A 20,322-nucleotide genomic window follows, 5' to 3' on the forward strand; every position below is an offset into this window, starting at 1 on the left:
CAGAATGTCAGAATATCACCTTTCTTACAAATTATTATGGAGAAAGCAGTCCACATGAGGGAAGGTCCAGTGAACAGCACTTTAAGGCATACGGTCAAAGCAGATTGAAAATGATTTGAAAAATCTGACTCGGTTTAAACCATAGAACCAGTTGGTTAAGTCACCAGGCTAGAAACCAGGAGACTGTGACCATCAGCACAAAGCCAGCTGTGTCGCTTTCTCTCAGCCCTAGGAAGCCACTTCCAAAAATCTTGACCCAAAACCCTGCGTGCATGTCCAGGAAATTGTCAAAACTGATCTAAAGGCATACATGCATGCACACAAAAAAATGTAAACAATGTAGACCCGGCAGCCTTTAGTTGGAAAACATAATGTACCATTGTAAGAAATATCTGTAGTCCAATAGCACCCACACCAATGTACTGGCTCCAAGGTCAGCCACACCTAGACACTCATTAAGGGAACAAAGAAGAAAGAAAAATGTTGTCCCTGATGCAAATCCATTCATAAGAATTCCCATTTCTTCATTCCTGTTGCAGTAATTTATTGCCAGCAAAATTAAAATGTCAGCAATGTGTTTTAATATTTTACTTGTTTTTATACTCATCATTCACAAAGATGATGCAAAAGAACTATGTTTAGAAGTTGATGTATATTAAAAACTCGTGTCGGTTGAATAAAATGTAAGCATCTGCTTTTCTTTTTTTTTCAGGATCGAAGGCGAATGTTTGAAAACAATCTAGTAAAGAAAGGTCTGGAACTAGAAACTGAAGATAAGAAGGTAGGAATTACAGTAGATTGTTACTGATTAAAATCAGTGTGATTAAAAGTATTGGGGCAATGAAAATCTCTAGAAACAGCTGACAGTGGGTTCTTTGCTTCCTGAACACCATGTTTAATTTGTTTATACTAACATCATTGTAGATAAAAGATGGTAATCAGAAAATAATACAAGTTCCTCCCTGAAGCAACTGTAGTACATAAGAGTACTTTCAACAATTGATTTGTGTCTTTTACAAATGCATTACTGTTCTGTCCTTTTGTTGTGGTTGTTGTTGTTGTTAATGGGAGATTGCTTCATTTTATATCATACTTTTATGTCTATCCCAGGTAACAGATAATTCCATGCAGGTTGCAACTGATTGTAGGTATTGTTTTCCTGGATGAAATTCTGTCCATTTACCATCAAGTGTATTGCTAATATCTCAAAGAAATAGGAATAACTAAAAACATAACCAGCAACTGCATGGACAAAAAAGATTTGAACATAAAGAGAAGAAGTGGAATGTTGAACATTACTACGTTTCAAAAACTGGCATTTTTAAAAATGTTTTCTGGCTTTTGTTTTGAAGGATGGAAAGCTGATAATTGAGAATAATCTTAACACGTTGATTGCTTTTTCTCCCTCCCCCCACCTCCGTATTAGCTATTAACTAATTTGCTCTTATTTAATGTTCTCAATTCTTAATATCTTATTTTTGGTGAGCTGCTCATAATCACTGAAAGTGAGTGGGCGGCTGTATAAATTCTCTAAATAAATAAATAAAATATGTAACATACCATGTATCAGTAATTTTTCCCCCAAATAACTGGCTCTGAATTTATGTTCAGATTGTGGATGCAATCAAAAGAAAATAATTTCAAGTCTTATACATATGAAAAGTATATTTCCTAGGGTCAATACTCGTCAGGATAGCCGAAAATTAGTCTTTGTTATTTTCCCCCATTTTCCATAATTCTAATGAAATTAGTGATAATTAATTTAAATCTTAGTCATTTAAGTGTAGCTATTTTTTTCTGCCTTGGATTCTAAAACAGATACTACTAAAGTACAATGAAGTAAATGGCAAACCTAGAGATGACTCTTACAAATGTTTTAGAAGCCGCTTTTACCCCATTAGGATTGAGATGTCCTTGTTTCCTATATGTGTATTTTATGGGCATACACTTAAAAGCCACAGGAGGACATCAGCACTAATTGTCTGAACATTTTTATTTTCAATCCCAGAATGTTTTAGATCATCCTCCCTACCCCCACCCCCACCCCCACAAAATATATAGATTTCAGACTGGCTGTTCCAGGGATTGTTCATTTTGGACTCTTTCTGAAATGCTGCAAACCTCATCCAAGTATGGATGAATCGCCCTAGAAGAATAGCAAGAACAGTGCATGCTGGGGGAAAAATAGAGCTGGAAATATTCAGAGGACTTTGTCCTTCCCGATTTATACATAGGGATAAAAAGGGTAGATGTCCAATTTCTTTATCTTTTGCCCCCCCCTCTGGGGTCTGGATTATGATCTCCATAACTCTGTAGCCATCACCATACCTTTGGAGGGCAAATTGCTTAGTTTACAAATAAGCCTTTATCATTTCATTTGCAGGAATCTGAAAATGGCAAAACGTATTTTGTGAAGATTCACGCCCCGTGGGAAATTCTGATCACTTACGCTGAAGTGCTAAACATCAAAATGCCCATCAAGGAGAATGATATTCCCTGTATGGTAGAGAACCCATTGGACTGCATATTCTGGCCATTTAGGCTACCTGAGATTGTGATGCACCCTGAACCGGACTACTTTACAGCACCATTTAGCAAAGAAAGACAGGAATTGTACCTCATTGATGATGAGAATACGTTTTTCTCACCATCTGTCAGAAACAGAATTGTGAGTACTTCATTTACCAGTTCAGTGATCGTGCAATACTACAAGCCAGTTTGTGGCTTAGATGGGTACATGCGCTAGCACAACATGCCTGCTGTCAAAATGTCCTAAATGCTGTAGTGTTGTTGACTTGTGGTAGGCTGGTTGGTTGGTTGGTTGGTTGCTTGGTTGGTTTTGTCATACAGAATCATTTGTGAAAAAGCTTCCTGAGCATAAAACAGCATATGCTTTCTTTTCCTTGCCAGAAGGGGCCTTTCCTTTGTATTTAAGTGACATGACTCACCCTGAATTACAGTACAAGGATGACTCAGCAATTGCCGAAGGCCCAAATATGGCAGAAATCAGCAGGGTCAAGCAAAGGCTTCTCAGCCAAATTCCTGGCTTACTGTGTTGCCAAAACACTGCCATAGCTTCTAGACTTGCTGATGTAGACAGAGCATTGTGGTTTTTTTTCAAAGATGGTGTTCTTTGCCAATATTATTGGTTCATTTCATGGAGGTGTTTCCTGTCTTTCCCCATTATTGGAATGGAAATGAAAGTGGCTTGGGCCTTCAGAAGTGTGTGGTTTCTCCAACCATCTTTAAAGGAGGAAGCATCGTCAAACAAACCAGCTCTTTGATACTTTTCAGAGTTGTAACAGGCACACACCTTCACGTGGTCAAATGAATACAGGTAGTCCTCAACTTACAATAGTTCATTTAGTGACCATTCAAAGTTACAAAGGCACTGAAAAAAGATTATTTTTCACACGACCAGTAGAGCTTTCCCATGGTCCCATGATCAAAATTCATATGCTTGGCAACTAACACATATTTTGCGACCTTCTGACCTTCTTTCAACGGGGAAGAAAGGTTCAATTAACAGCCACTTTACTAACTTAACAACTGCAGCAGTTCATTTAACAAACATGGCAAGAAAGGTCATAAACTGGGGCAAAATTCACTTAATAAATGTCTCGCTTAACAACATAAATTTTGGGCTTAATTGTAGTTGTAAGTCGAGAACTACCTGTATATCCCTAGTAGGAGAGTCATACTGTTTTTTCTACTTCTTCAGAAAGATATTGAAAAACATAAGGCAGTGGGGCTGCTGTTCAGTTGTTTAGGTACCTACCTGGAAGACTTAAACAGCAAAAGCCATAACATTCCTGCAAGCCAACATTTATCCTAGGGAAAACTTGTTTCCTCTGTAAACTGTAAGAAGAAAAGGCCTTAAAGTTTAATGACAATAATTACTGTGGTATCATTAACCAATCAAAATTAACATGTCAAATTTCACCAGAATATGAAGAAAAGTTTTATTTATTTATTTATTTATTTATATTTAAATTTATATACCGCCCTATTCCTGTAGGACTCAGGGCGGTTTACAGGGAAAATTAAAAGTTAAAATACATCATATACAATTAAAAACGATTAAAACTAAGATTAAATTAATCCCTGAACTTAATTAAAACCCCATTAATTAAAAATTTAAACCCCTCAGTCTGGGCCAGACAACTAAAAAAACCAAGTTTTCAAGTCCCTACGAAATGAGCAAAGGTCGGGGGTGGTCCTAAGCTCCATGGGAACCTGGTTCCAAAGGGCCGGCGCGCCCACAGAGAACGCCCTTCCCCTGGGGATAACCCGCCGGCATTCCTTAACCGGCGGTACCCTAAGAAGGCCCTCCCTGTGGGAGCGCACAGGACGATGGGAAGTTGATGCCAGCAGCAGGTGTTCCCTTAGATAATCCGGACCCAAGCCATTTAGAGCTTTATAGGTCATTACCAGCACCTTGAATCTCACCCGGAGGGCAACCGGAAGCCAATGCAGCTCACGGAGAAGAGGTATTACATGGGAGTATCAGGAAACTCCCATAACAACTCGCGCAGCTGCATTCTGCACCAGCTGAAGCCTATATATTCTATATATTCTCATAGTTTACATAATATGGCAATAATTTTAAATTTAAAATTTTTAAAGTTCTTTCCCCCTCTCTTCTAGGTTTTTTATATTTTAACAAGGTGCCCATATGGAACAGAAGAAGGGAAGAGGAAGTTTGGAATCAAAAGACTTCTTAATAATGGCACCTACTCTTCTGCTTACCCTCTTCATGATGTAGGCATTTTAGTCATTCATTCATTTGCCTATTTTCTGAAGGAAACCTGTCTTTCTCTGTAAATTGTATTTGGATACATTTGTCTTCGCCTTCTAATAGGCCAATGTTTTTTGTAATTGTGAATATTATTATGGAATTGCTTATATTAAATATGTGTGAATGCATATATGTATGCTAAAATACCTCAGAAAAAGTGAAATCCGGAGGAGAGAAAGTACAATATCCATTTATAATTGTAGAATGAAGTAATAAGAGCATTAGGGTTTAGAGATTAGTGTTTTATTGCCCTCTGCTGGCAAGCAATGCTTACTGCAAGGATTTGTATTTTGTGTTTATGTGTGTGTATGTGTGTGTGTGTGTGTGTGTGTGTGTATTCACATATAATTAGCTTGGAGAACAATCTTATTAATTCTGATATTCTCACAGAAAAGTTGAAAAGAAATTATTACCTACATTGATTATCCAGGATCACTTAACTCTATATTTAAGATGAAGAAAGTCTCTAAATTTCATATTAAATAACAAATACATAAACATTTCTCGTACTATATGAGTAGCTGAATGTTGCTTCTCTCCACAACTTTATATTTACATAGATGTATATCACTTTCTCTATTGTATGATCTTTTCTTATTTATTTTTATTCGCATTTGTCTGTTTCTTTCTGAATCACATGGTCTGCGTTGAGCTGCCATATAGATCTATAAATAAATAAATACATTCTATTTCTGTATGTGGAGATGTCTCTCTGTTAAAGATAGAACCACCCATAGATTTATTTTGTATATTACAATAGTATTGTTGGAGAAAATATGTTGCTATTTGCTGATTTGTTTCTTCTTTATTTTTTTCATGCTGATTTCAGTGTCAGTACTGGAAGAAGTCAAATGATCCAAAGTGTGAAAATGAAAGATATACCTTACATAGGGAATGGGCCCGGTTTCCTAGGTTTTACAAGGAACAGCCCTTGGATCTTATCAGGTAAATGATTTCTCTGATATATTAATGGCCGTTGGGCCTTTCAGAAATATAGCAATATCACTTAGACTTATATACCGCTTCACAACGCTTTATAGCAATCTCTGAGCAGTTTACAGAGTCAGCATTTTGTCCCCAACAATCTGGGGGAAAATCTCACTTTACTGACCTTGGAAAGATGGAAGGCTGAGTCAACCTTGAGTCAATCAGGATCGAACTTCTGCCTGTGGTAGAGTCAGCCTGCAATACTACATTTTAACTACTGTGCCTCCAGGCTCTAATACATGCTATATTGCATGCCTGTATTTCTTTTTATAAACAATATCTTTAAATGTGGAATATAATGTAAAAAATCAAGCAGTATATGCTTGGAAAATAATTTGGAAGACATGCTTTTGACCATATATGAGCACAGCATGTTTCTGTCCATCTCTTTCTGAGCTTCCATACAAGTCTGAAAAAAACACCCCTGCAGTTGCTTTAAGAGTAAAGAGCAGTATGGCTGGAGAATTCTGGGAGTTGAAGTCTACGTATCTTAAATCTGCCAAAGTTGAGGAACAAATGTAGAGTTAACACCTTAAAGCAATTCCATATTTTTTCACGCTCACATAGAAATCTTTTAAAAAATGGCTATTTTAGTAGATATCGAAGAGTTACTGTGTTGCCATTTTTTCAAAACATTTTGAACCATGCGCAGTCCTAATATAAAAGACCAAGAAAATGCAGAGTAAAATAGTTAGAACTCATTTGAAAATAAGTCAAGATATTTTAGAGAGAGAGAGATCCAATATTAGAATATTCAGGGTTGAATAAGCTGAGGATAATTTTACAGTAAGTTCCTTTGAGATATGTCTTAGAATATTATATCCACATTTTGCCCTTTATTGTTATTTTAAGCTTTGCCTTTGTTTTTCTTGGATTATTTTCTTGCAGGAAATATTACGGAGAGAAGATTGGAATCTATTTTGCCTGGCTGGGTTTTTATACTGAGATGCTGTTCTTTGCAGCTGTTGTTGGCTTCATTTGTTTTCTGTATGGTTTGTTCACAATGAATGAAAATATGAGCAGGTAAATATAGTTGACAAAGCAACATTAGTTAAGTTACGTTGATCGGTTAATGATGAAGTTTTATTTCTTACTTTCTTTTTTAAAGATGTCTGATTTTAGATAAGGATTCTGGCCTAACCTGATGAGCTGATTTGCATATATTTTGACATAAATTTAATATCCAGTGGCAGAAACTGTAACCTATGCCATAAAAATGGCTCAGATATAGTTTCTTACCATGTATTGAAAGACAGAGGTTAATTCTGATTGTATACAAGCACTATTATCCCTTAAATATGTTTTATTAAATACACCCCATCTTTATCTATCCTCTTTAGCACTGAAATATGTAGTCCCAATATTGGTGGTGAAATTATCATGTGTCCATTATGCGATCGAAAATGCGATTACTGGAGATTGAATTCTACTTGTGAGTCTTCACAGGTTTGTAACACTTACAGCATTTGTATTTTCAAAAATACACACTGTTTCATGTATACTCAATGGACAATGCCTGTTTTTCAATTCTAGTATTCCCATTTGTTTGACAATGTGGCAACCCTCTTTTTTGCAATATTTATGGGCATCTGGGGTAAGTATACTTGTTTTATTGTTAATGTTTTCAGAATTAATTTTAAGGAGTTGAGAGTTATTTATTCAGAGATGATTTTATGTTTTGATTTGTACACTTCTCACATTTAAATGGTGTTAGAGAAATTCCACAAAATAAATAGATATGTAAATATTCTGTGCTCGATCAGACTCCATTCCATTTATAGAAAAGCTGTTCAGGATACAAAGCTTTGTTGTACTACTGTGACAAATTTTAAACATTATTGGTCTGAAAAAAAACTGGAAAATTGAATTAAACCACTGCTGTCAGTTGACTGATAGGGACAGAGTTTCAGGCATGGTATTCTTCCCTTTATGCTGAACATCTATAACATCACAGTCTTTCCCTAAATATGTTTATTAACTGAAATTCAGTGAATTAGATGAGTAACATTTTAGTTGTGTTTTAATGCAACTGGTTAATTCTGACCAGCTGAGGTCCTATTGATATAATAATATCAACATTTATAATAAAAAATAATAATTTCTATAAGATAATTAACAACCTTTTTTGTAAATAAATGTTTGTATAAGTAGTTACTACTTCTGGCTTGCCTCCAGAAATTGTGGGTGTTCCATCACTGGAGGTTTTAAGAATAGATTGGACAGCCATTTGTCCAGAATAGTGTAGGGTCTCCTGCTTGAGCAGGGGGTTGGACTAGATGACCTCCAAGGTCCCTTCCAAGTCTGTTATTCTGTTACTATGTTACTAAAATAGTAGATACTATCTCAGATTAGGGTTTTATGCTATCCCAAAATATGTTTAGCTAATTCTGTGTTGCCTAACCCCCTTTGATTGTAGTTACACTTTTCTTGGAATTTTGGAAGCGAAGACAAGCTCGACTTGAATATGAGTGGGATTTAGTTGATTTTGAGGAAGAACAGCAGCAACTCCAACTTAGACCAGAGTATGAAGCAAAATGTACACAAAAGAGGAAGAATCCAGTAACTCAGGTAATTTTGTTATGCTTACTTAGAAGATAAAAAACATTTGCAGGTTCTGGAATTAATAAGTTTTAGGTAGCTTTTTTGGAGAACCCTTATGTGAATATGCTCTCAAGACCTACTATGCAACCATGTTTTCCTGAAAGTAAGGCCTACACCAACAATAAGCCCTAGCTTGATTTTTTGGGGTGGGCCTAATATATCCCAAAAATAAGCCCTAGTTTTGGGTTGAGGCACACACCTAAAAATCAAGCTAGGGCGGGGGTGGGGCTGCACACCCACTTATCTTGCTGCCAGGCATCTCCTTGCCAGCCCACTTCTGAGACCTCTTCTGCAGCTAGGCCTTCATTTTTCAGTCACAGGGCTTTCCGGAAGGCCTGTGCAGCCGAGAACTGAGCTATGGATTCAATCCATAGCTCGGTTCTGTAAGGCCTCAACAGCTGAGCACCAAGCTATGGATTGAATCCATAGCTCGGTATCGGCTGCTTAGGCCTTCTGGAAAGGCCTGACTGCAAAATGCAGCTGCAGAACTTTGGCCCCAGAAGAAGTGGACTGGCTGCCTCTTTTGAAGGCAAAAGAAAAAAAAAAAGCCCCGGTCTTATTTTTGAGGAAACACCGTAGTTCAGTTTAATATGCCAGCTAGGAATACACATTTGTTCCAGGTTTTACAATTATATAGTTGTTAAAATGCAAGTTCATTTTAAACATCAGCACTTAGTTTATTGTCTGAGACTCTGATAACGGGGTACCTGGATTTATCAGGCTTTTCCCATATAGCATTTTCCTAGGAACATGCATTAACATGTTTATCTAATTTACTGTGATCTTGAAATTGGTTCAGCTATTCAGAAAGAATTATGCAGATTTAGTTTTCATTTTCATGCTACTTTGCTGCTATAAAGTAAAGCCTTAATTTGGGGAGATATAATATTAGGAATAAAGTTTCTAGTTAATATTTCCCCTGACTTGCTAGCTTTCTAAATCTAAAGAAATTCTGCTATAGGGGTATCATTGGCACCAACTAATTTGGGATATTTGTAGCGCTGCTTTTTCCACTTTTGTGTGATAGTTATTATTGATGCAGTCCAAAAGCATGGTATATTTTTGCCAGCTAAGAAACTGAATATTCATTTTCAGTCTCTGTGGATCATGGTTAAGTGGATGCAGCTGGCTTGTGGGGCTCAATTCTGGCTGAAATAAATGCATTATTACTTTAGCTATCTAGGTCTGTTTCTCAGTTCTTTTATTTCTCTGAAGACATCCAATAAGAAAATAACTCATTATTTCATTTGAGGCTTCCTCCACAATTAGGAAGTCCTCTTTACGTCTATTCTGAACCTACTTTCTTACAATGTTAATCCATTGTTCTGGTTCTGCTCTCGAGGGAAATATAGAACTCCACTTGCTTTCTGTGAAACAGTGTTTTTTAAACTGCTTTTCATAGGTCTTATTTTTCAAGATGCTTGCCATCTTGGAAGCCCTGTCTTGAACTTTATTCAGCTCATCAACATGCTTGTGTCATGTCCAGGATTAGACCCAATATTGCAACCAGGGCAGAGAATAGTGTAACAATAACAATAACCTCTTCAAAATAGTGTCCACCCCAAGGTAGCATTTGCCATGTTTAATAGTTACATAACATTGCTTGCTCACGTTTAACTTGGTGTGAGCAAGAATATAGATCCTTTTCACAAATATTCCTGCCCAGTTAGGTTGCCCCCACCCACTCAAAATCCTATTCTTTCATATATATATTTCTACTCAGTCAGGAAATAAAAACAATCTTGGTAAATTTGGAGTTCTGTGGCTGCATCCTGATCCATTATTTATAAAATTCCCTTCTCACCCCTATGGATGATATGCGTCCTCCTCAATCTGAGGTCCTCTACTAGAGGCCTGGGAGTTTGAGAGTTCTGCACAGTATTTTAGCTGCTCTAACATTGCACTTTTCTGAACAGAGAAGCATATACATCCTAGGATCTATTGCAAGGGTCACAGTCCCAGTAGTTGCTCTACTACCACTGGGATCACTTTGGTCTTTACTTTCCACATCTTAATTCTTCCTTCAGACCTGGTACTTCTCTAGCTTCTCCTACTCTTTCTTCCTGAGGTTGCTGTCACTTAGCACTGCTAAATCTATCCCACATCTATCTTCTGGTCCTTGTCTATATCATAATATTTACTTGATTGGGCAATACATGCTTGCCTCTAAGGCAGTCCCACAGAATCTTAGCCCATCTCTGTTTCTGTCTCTCTCTCTCTCTCTCCCTCTCTCTCTCTCTCTCTCTCTCTCTCTCTCTCTCTCTTTTTCTCTCTCTCTCCCTCTCTTTTTTCATAGAATTGTCATTGTCTCTGAAAGCCCAAGTGGCTGAAGGGACACCTAGCACTGTATCTGCCTGGTAAGGCAGTTAAGATATTTTGACAGTATGTATTTACAGTCTGCTAATTAAAACTGGTTATAATTTGCCAATGATGAAGACCTGTTTGGGAAATGAAAGATATATGCCTCTGTTAATTTGTGTATAAGAACACATTGGATCTATGTGAGCAAACATGATAACTGCGTACAGAATTGACTTTTTCATCCACTCTTTGGAATCCTTCCCTTCCAGAAATAAAACTTGTGAAGGATTGTGTACAGTGCACAGGCGAGAGGTTTGTGCATTTCTTTGCAAACCAAGCCATGATTATTTTAACCAGTCCAAAATCCCGTTAAAATCAATTGATTTTCATTCTTTAACTATTCCTTTTTTGACTGATGTTTTAGGAGATAGAACTGTTTAAGAGGAAGAGCATTCATGACTATGGAAAACTGAGTTTGTTGTACTGTGGAGTATTGTTTTGGGTAAGAGAGGGCTGCACAACTGCTGCAGCTTAGAGTGGCAAAACTAATAAAACAAGCCATTTCTTCAAGTGGGGCAAAAAAAAGCATCAGAATATGGAGTGATGAATGGGAGTATCTACTGAACAATTTGCTGAACAATTAATATTGACAATTGAAAAGAAATCTGCTCTCAACTTTCAAGTAGCAATGTTTTGTTCATAAAGTCATAATTAAATAAATAAATGGATAAATGGATAACTTGGTAAATGAGCAACATCTCATTCAGTGTTCCACTCCTGCTTTTTCCCCAAAAGAGGAAATGTGCCATTTTACGCATTTGTTAGGGAGGGGTTACATGATTTGCTTTCTCATAATGTTTGAGGTTGCTTTCTGCAGTGATCTACGTACAACTGTGACTGCGGGTGGTGAAAAGTGCTGTGCTTGCTTGACTGTTTCAGGAGCTGGAGCCTTATTTACCTCTAACTAGCCAGGCTATACGGTTCTGCATCTCAGGAACTACAGTGTTGTTCTGGGTGAGCTCTTTTAGATTCATCACTCTAACATGACACTGATCACTTTTTAAGCTTGAATTTTTAACATGCAAGAATCACCCTCTTTGCTTCTGGATTACTTTCACTCATGCTTGTTGCTTCCAGTATCTTTAACTAATATTTTCCAGTTTTATTTTCCTGCTATCATGCAAAGTACACAATGAATACATAATATATGGCTTAAGTTATCTCCTCCCCATCCAGTTTTAAATATTGTGTAATTATTGATGACACTTCCTTCAAATTTACCTTTGCTACTTACGTTACTACTACAGCTACATAATATTATTAGGATTATGTGATAGAATTGCACTGGCATGCTTTATATGAATGTGCATGGCATGTTTAAAATTAATTAAAAAATAAATATTACAGATACATATGTCCTTAGCACAAAGATGAAGAACTGCATGCTTAATTCTTCTCTGAATAGAAAGGAGAAAATAACAGAAATATTTTTTTTACTTAAAACTAAAAGAAAAAACAAGTGATCTGCTTCCATTGTGGAGGCGGACATATGCACTGGAAAAATATTCTTGATAGAACTTTCTAAAATTTTATTCACAATGTGCAGTTTGCATGAAACATTAATTTCTCTGGTTTCAAATCCTAAGTAGTCTAATTTATGTGGTTATCTCAGATCTCTTTAATCATAGCAAGCATGATAGCTGTGATAGTTTACCGCCTTGCAGTCTATGCTGCTTTTGCCAGCATCATGGAGAACACAGAAACCCTGCAACCCATTCGAGGTTTGTTGACACCACAACTGGCAACGTCAGTCACTGCATCATTCCTCAATTTTGTCATCATTATGATACTGAATTTCCTATATGAGAGGATAGCCATCTGGATCACAGATATGGGTAGGTATGTTGCATGATGGCTAAGCTTACACCCTCTACAATTTTTTTGCCCCTCTGCTACATAGGCTGAAATCATCAGCACATGAAAATAGAACTTGCAGAAACTTTTCTGTCAGCCTAAAATACTTTGGGGTTCTTGCTTTATGTCAGGTATCCCCAGCCTTGGGCCCTATTAGCCTTGCTTTCAGAGAATGATGGAATTTATAATCCAACTTATCTGGAGAATGGCAGCAGTTTGAAGAAGGCTACTTTATCCCTTATGGCTTCTTTGCTCTTAGATGATCTTACTTGCATTCCAGCTGTGTGATTGCTAATTCTTAGCTTGTACCTTCCTAAGAGCTGTGGGGTTAACAGTGTTAATAATAATTTTATCTGACTGCAAATGGAGCTCTCAGGAGGTTACTTGGGCAAAATTGCTTCTGTTATCTCATGATTACAATATCTTTCTCTTGACAAAAGGCAAGGAAGTTCTTCATGAAATGTCTCTCAAATATTATTTTGCTTGAATAAATGAGAGCTTTGTTTATATTTATATTCTGTATAAAAGAAACAGGATACAAGTATTTACTTCCACAAATTGATTCTATGCTAGTTAAATCACCTAGGAATGACATCAATTTTGTTACCTTGTTCTGTACATATTACACTCTGTGGGCAAAAGATAATTTATTTTATTTATTAAGCAAATTTATATGACCACCCAACTCATACATGGTGACCCTAAGTAGATTCATAGCTCTACAAATGCTCTCTTAGAGAAACAAACTTTGTAATATTGAAGCCTATTGTCATATTCCGGAGGCTTCATAAACATTAATGCTCTACATGATATAAAGAGAATTAAATCCTTGTTTATTTTATCTTGCAGAAATACCAAGAACCCACTATGAATATGAAAACAGACTTACTATGAAGATGTTCCTCTTTCAGTTTGTCAACTACTACTCTTCATGCTTCTATGTAGCTTTTTTCAAAGGGAAGTTTGTAGGATACCCTGGTTCTTATACATACATGTTCAATCGCTGGAGAAATGAAGAGGTATGTAATAACTTTTAAAATGAATTTTTAGGAAAAATTGCCCATCATTCTAAATACCTTGGTTTGAAGTATAGAAAACTAAACATAATGGGAAAAATATTTTTTAAAGAGAGAAAGTTCACAGATATAAATCTGATATTTACTAAAAATTAAAAAGATAACCTATTGAGCATATTTCTAAAGTTATATCTTGAGGATGGAAGGCTAATAGACCTTATGTTATTTTTTTTCTATAAATTCAACATGATGTAGAAATTCTAAAGGCAACATCTGCAAGGCTGACAAAACATTTTGGGAACAAGTTTCTTTCCTGAATTAGAAATCTGCATTAATGAGGACAAGAATAGGAGCTCAGAAGATTTGCATGGGGAAGAAAACTAAAAGATAAAATAGGCAGAGTACAGTGGAGGCAGAGAGGGAAAATTGTGTGTACATACAACCAAATAGACAAACAAATATAACACATCTTTGTGTATGGGTTATTGGTGTAGCATGCATACCCCTTGACCTGGCTCTATCGTATTTATATGTCCTCATCTTTTAAAAAAATAACTGCCAAACAATTTTTTTATGACTGCATACAAATAACTAGTGGTGAGGTTAAGGCACATTATGAATGCAGTAGCAAATAGCATCTCCTTGACATGAGTTGTGAAATCTCTCTACTGATAAGTCTTTTTTATTAATTGATTGATTTGATTTGTATAGCCCTCCCATCTGAACAAATGACTCTGGGCAGTTCACAATCCAGAAACATATTACAGTTAAAATCTTTTAAACATTTCAAAAAGAATAAAAACAGTAAAAACATTGAAAACAAAAAAAAACCACATTGAAACATCTAATTCGAATACATTCAAAGCAAGGCATCTGGCCTTGCCTTAACAATATAGCCAGAAGGTTGTGTCTTTGACACATGTATTGTCTCAGGCTCAGGAGCATAGCCAGGTCTTTAAAGCTTTATGGAAGGCTAACATCTAACATTTGATAGCTAAGCCAGGAGAGATATTTTTCTTCATGTCGTTGAGAGAAGAAAGCAAGCTGCCCACATCTATTGGTTTTGAAATAACTCCTGTGTTAGGCATGTCCCCATCACTATTGAGGCATACCAAACTGCATTTTGTTCTATTTCTTTACCAGTGTGATCCTGCAGGATGCTTGATAGAACTGACCACCCAGCTCACCATTGTCATGGCTGGCAAACAGATCTGGGGTAATATTCAAGAAGCCATAGTCCCGTGAGTAATATCTTAATACTGAGTTATTTGTGTACTTAAAAAGACAGTCAGAGCTAATTGAATATTTGGTGAATTCTGCCATCTCCTTCAGCTTAAGTTTAATGAATCCATATCAACGCAATCTTCACAGGTATCTTGACACTACTATAGTACCTCAGGTTTTCAGATGACAACCCTGGTATATCTTAAGGACAACTGACACAGCGTCTCTGCTGTTCAGTTCCACTTAGACGTAATCATGGGATTTAGAGTGTAACTCTCTCTAACCCAACATGAGAAATTCATGGTAATTTTTATAGCAGATATTTCGGAAAATACTTTACAATTGAAAATACATGTGGTGTCAATTCATTGAATTATATCATTTTGCTTTTTTTTAAGCTACTATAATAGTGATTACTGGTTCTCTCTCCCCCCCCCCCGTCCATTGTTTAGCTGGATCTGTAATTGGTGGGGTCGTCGGAAGGCGAAACACAACCCAGAGAATTTATACAGTCGATGGGAGCAGGACCATGATTTGCAGAGCTTTGGTGCATTGGGTCTCTTCTACGAATACCTAGAAATGGGTAAGCAGAAAAGACCATGACAATTAGCATTGTGTAGTGGATAAGGATGACCTGCGAGCTCACTTCTCTTGGCTGAAATGTGGCATGCATTCAGAGCATTTCACACATGCCCACACCTTTGGCAGCTTTGACTTGTTCTTTGGGTAAAGAGGGGATAAATCTGTTCTTTATTGAGTATTTCTTGTTTATCTATGCAATTAAGTATTTAAATTTAGGTGCCGCCCAACTCAAAAATATCTGCAAAGTGGCCCTGTATATAGACAAGACGTACAGCTGATCTTTGTTTAGCAGCTGCCTCCTTTAATTTATAGCTAGGAAAGGGATGAAAAGCTAAATTGTGCGCCATCCTTACATTTACCACCTTTGGAAGTCTGTGAAGCAAAGGAGAGGTGAAGTAAGATTGTAAGAGCACTTACGGTTTTAACTTAGTGACCACTTTGCTGAATAACCAAGTTGTCAGTCCTAACTGTGGTCTTTAAATGAGGACTACCTCATTTGTACACGTGTTTCACTTTGAGAGCGGGCGACTAAATTTCATTTTTGATGTGTGCCATTGTGCCCACAGTAAAAAAAAGACAATAAAGATGATCTTATCTTATTTTATCTAAATGGTTGTGGGATTCGATTCCATGGACCTTTGGGGGTTCTAGCAGTGCTGCTCCTTTTTTTCCCCAGAAAATGTTCAGAGTTTTTGCACTGCTGTGGTACTGGGACAGCAGTTTCATACTGACTCCTAGGGCAGGGGTCTCCAGCCCCTGATTCGGGGACCGGTACCGGGCCGCAGCATGCCAGCAACTGGTCCACACAAACAAGCAAAGCCCCATCTGTGGGATGCAGGCAGCACACAAAACCAGGCACCCTCTGGTCTGTGGAAAAACCTCTCTCCATGGAACCGGTCCCTGGTGCCCAAAAGGTTGGGACCTCCAGTCTAGGGAGTGGGGGAATTATTCCTAGCAATCCTGATTTCCAAATGGAGAAGAAAAAAATTGTCACACTCATCTTCATGTTTTAAACAGTCTGATATTCTAAAGGAAATTACAGGTAGTCCTCGACTTACAACAGTTCATTTAGTGAACATTCAAAGTTACAACGGCATTGAAAAAAGTGACTTACAGCTGTTTTTCACACTTACAACAGTTACAGTATCCCCAGGGTCACGTGATTAAAATTAGAGTGCTTGGCAACTGACTCATATTTATAACGGACGTAATGTCCCGGGATCGTGTGATCATCTTTTGTGACCTGACAAGCAATGGGGAAACCATATTCGCTTAACAACTGTGTTGTCAACTTAACGACTGCAGTGATTCACTTAACAATTGTAGCACAAAAGATGGTAAAATGAGGCAAAATTTGCTTAACAAATATTTCACTTATTTGGGCTCAATTATGATCATAAGTCAAGGACTACCTGTAATACAAAGAGCACTAGTTTTCAAAAAAATTAAGTATTTTAAGGGAAAATGATGTATGTATGTATGTATATGTGTGTGTGTGTGCGCACACACACACACACACACACACACACACATTAAGAAGTAACATTGGAGAAACACTAATTTGTTGTGTGCTACCCAGAGTTCGAAAGCACGTAAAAATGCAAGTAGAAAAATAGGGACCACTACGGTGGGAAGGTAACAGCGGTCCGTGCACCTTTGGTGTCTAGTCATGCCGGCCACATGACCACGGAGATGTCCTCGGACAAGCGCTGGCTCTTTGGCTATGAAACGGAGATGAGCACCGGCCCCTAGAGTTGGAAACGACTAGCACGCATGTGCGGGGGAACCTTTACCTTTACCTTTACCCAGAGTCACTTCTTGTAGGATAGGCGGCAATATAAGTTTGAGACAAGATAAAGTGAAAAACAGGAAGACAGATCCGAGGCTCATAAAGCCAACTGGAAGATGCCTACATCTACTCGCCCACAAAGGGATGAATGCTAAGCAGCTACACTTACACTCTGCAGACTATGAAGTTCTAGGAAGAAAGCTGAAGAAGTTAGGGGATGACCCTGGAAAGGGAATTAATATTCCAAATGAATGTCTGGTTACCTGAATGTTGTTCATGAAAGAGATTTGGTTTCTGTATGGTCTGTACAACATGGATGGTGAACTGCTGGTACATTAACATAGGTTAATAAAATAATAACATCCAATAAAAAATTGTGCACCGCAAGAGTGAGTGGGAGAATAACTAAACTAGGTCTTATTTAAATTACTCAGTGAACAATCGGGACACTGACTCATTCATTTCATGGCTCTTTCATTAAAGCTGCCACTGTGAAAATAAGTAGTCTTGAGTTTGAATTCTAATTACAGGGAGGCAAATACAATTTAATAGGTATAAATCACAGGTCGGCAACCTGCGGCTCCGGAGCCGCATGCGGCTCTTTGAGCCGTCTCTTGCGGCTCCCAGCCGCCCGGTGCGCGCGCACCTCTTCCAACGGGCAGTGGTGCGCGCGCACCTCTCCAAATGGAGAGTGGCACCGCCCGTTTGGAGAGGTGCACGCGCACCTCCCCGAATGGGCGGAGGTGCGCGCGCACCTCCCCAAACCTTTGGAGAGGTGCGCGCGTACCTCTGCGTGAATGGGCAGCGGTGCCGCTCTTTCAGGAAGCCCGCCGCGGCCCGTCTGTGAAGCTGCCGAAAGCGGCAGCTTAGCAGACGGGCCACGGCAGCTTCCGCAAAGAGCGGCGCCCCTGCCCATTCCGAGAGGTGCGCGCGCACCTCTCCGAACGACCGGAGGTGCGCGCGTACCTCCGCGCGAATGGGCAGCGGTGCCACTCTTTCAGGAAGCCCGCCGCGGCCCGTCTGTGAAGCTGCCGAAAGCGGCAGCTTAGCAGAAGGGCCGCGGCAGCTTCCGCAAAGAGCGGCGCCCCTGCCCATTCCGAGAGGTGCGCGCGCACCTCTCCGAACGACCGGAGGTGCGCACGTACCTCCGCGCGAATGGGCAGCGGTGCCGCTCTTTCAGGAAGCCCGCCGCGGCCCGTCTGTGAAGCTGCCGAAAGCGGCAGCTTAGCAGACGGGCCGCGGCAGCTTCTGCAAAGAGCGGCGCCCCTGCCCATTCGCGCGGAGGTACGTGCGCACCTCCGGTCGTTCGGAGAGGTGCGCGCGCACCTCTCGGAATGGGCAGGGGCGCCGCTCTTTGCGGAAGCTGCCGCGGCCCGTCTGCTAAGCTGCCGCTTTCGGCAGCTTCACAGACGGGCCGCGGCGGGCTTCCTGAAAGAGCGGCACCGCTGCCCATTCGCGCGGAGGTACGCGCGCACCTCCGGTCGTTCGGAGAGGTGCGCGCGCACCTCTTGGAATGGGCAGGGGCGCCGCTCTTTGCGGAAGCTGCCACGGCCCGTCTGCAAAGCTGCCGAAAGCGGCAGCTTTGCAGACGGGCCGTCGCCATCAGGCAACCGGGAACCGGTTCCATCTCATTTTTTAAAAAATGGCAGCCGCGTGCGTCCGCGCATGCGCAAAAAACCTTTTTGCGCATGCGCGTGCATGGACACACGCACGCGGCTCCCTCTTTTTTTAATTTGTGATGGAACCGGTTCCCAGTGGCTCTTTTTCTTTTTTAGGTTGCCGACCCCTGGTATAAATGAAATTTGCTGAGGTGATTCTCATGCTTTGAAATACAGCAGTTCAATGATGCAATTTGTTCAAAAGGAAGATGAGTGTTAAAAAAGAAAGAGAACTTACATTGTATTTTTGCCTGAACAAGTGTTTAAAAATGTTGATCTGGCTATTGTATTGTGCCTTATTTAAGCTATTTAGATGTTGAAAGCAGAAAGCAAAGCATCTGAAATGTTTTCAAACCAGTCCATTAAAGATGTAATTTTTTTTAAGAAAGAGAATCTTTCATAATAAAGAAAAATGTCCTTGATAATGGCATTTTATTTCTATATTGCCAGGATTGGCCACACAGAGGCACTCAGAGTTAAGAAAACAGAGGTCTATATATTTTTAGTGAGGATGCAGCAAGAGCAATTAATAACATAAACTCAGGGCAGCTTCAACATTTCTGTTTGTTTATGCAGCAGAGTGAATGGTTTCTCAAAGTACAAAATACCCTTCCTTAATCTTTGCCCTCCAAATGTGTGGACATCAACAAGAAGAGCTAAGCAGTAGAAATGTTGGCTAAGGAATGAGGTCTAGACATCTGGATGGTACAGGAAACTGGAAACAATGAAAAGAGCAAGGATTTGAAAATTCTGCCCTAAAGAATTTTACAATGTACAGTTTAAAATAATAAACCTAATAAAACGTGAATATGCATATATGACTGGAGAAACAGAACATGTTCCTCCTCATGTAATGGGTTTTGGTTTAGTCAGTGGTAAGCAGATGTTCTGGGTAATTATGCTAATGATGTTGCTTTTCATCAAAATGTTACATTTTTCGTAGAACAAATGTTAAACTACGTTGAAATCAAATATCTGTCTGAAGTCACTTTATATGGAGAGTTGGATGGCATATAAATAGAACATAGAACCCCCAAATTCTGAAGACAAGCTATTCCATTTGTTGACTACTGTAACCGTTAGGAATTTTCTCTTTAGTTCTAGGTTGCTTCTCTTTCTGGTTAGTTTCCAGCCATTGTTTCTTGCCTTGTCTTTTGATGTTTTGGAAAATAGTTTGACACCCCACCCCCATCTTTATAGGAGCCCCTCGAGTACCAGAACACTGCTATCATATCTCCCCTAGTCCTTTTCATTAGACTAGACATACCCAATTCCTGTATTCGTTCTTTATCTGTTTTAGCCTCCAGCCCCTAATCATTCTTATTGCTAATTTAATTTAATCTAATCTAATTGATTAAATAAATAAATACAAATTTCAATCTATAGTACATAAGTTTTAAGTTCCACTCAGTATACATTTCATTCATAAATAACTATTGCTAACTTAACATC

At 38.8% G+C, this 20,322-nt stretch overlaps 1 protein-coding gene across 4 annotated transcripts in view; it reads left to right on the forward strand.

Annotated features, from left to right (window-relative positions):
• ANO5 (anoctamin 5) overlaps nt 1-20,322 on the forward strand; it is a 72,849-nt gene that overhangs the window by 42,815 nt on the left and 9,712 nt on the right. For 2 of the 4 annotated variants that reach the window (XM_083350708.1, XM_083350709.1), the window contains 14 exons: nt 713-781; nt 2,384-2,668; nt 4,648-4,761; nt 5,628-5,743; nt 6,674-6,808; nt 7,126-7,231; nt 7,319-7,379; nt 8,202-8,353; nt 11,112-11,189; nt 11,627-11,701; nt 12,360-12,582; nt 13,451-13,620; nt 14,761-14,858; nt 15,294-15,424. In XM_083350708.1, coding sequence (XP_083206834.1) covers nt 713-781; nt 2,384-2,668; nt 4,648-4,761; nt 5,628-5,743; nt 6,674-6,808; nt 7,126-7,231; nt 7,319-7,379; nt 8,202-8,353; nt 11,112-11,189; nt 11,627-11,701; nt 12,360-12,582; nt 13,451-13,620; nt 14,761-14,858; nt 15,294-15,424 — 1,813 coding nt within the window. The remainder of the gene's footprint in view (nt 1-712; nt 782-2,383; nt 2,669-4,647; nt 4,762-5,627; nt 5,744-6,673; nt 6,809-7,125; nt 7,232-7,318; nt 7,380-8,201; nt 8,354-11,111; nt 11,190-11,626; nt 11,702-12,359; nt 12,583-13,450; nt 13,621-14,760; nt 14,859-15,293; nt 15,425-20,322) is intronic. The other 2 variants (XM_083350710.1, XM_083350711.1) reach the window with 2 other exon arrangements.

This window comes from Vipera ursinii (genome assembly GCF_947247035.1).
Source record: "Vipera ursinii genome assembly, chromosome: 1".
In the NCBI taxonomy this organism is placed as follows: domain Eukaryota; kingdom Metazoa; phylum Chordata; class Lepidosauria; order Squamata; family Viperidae; genus Vipera; species Vipera ursinii.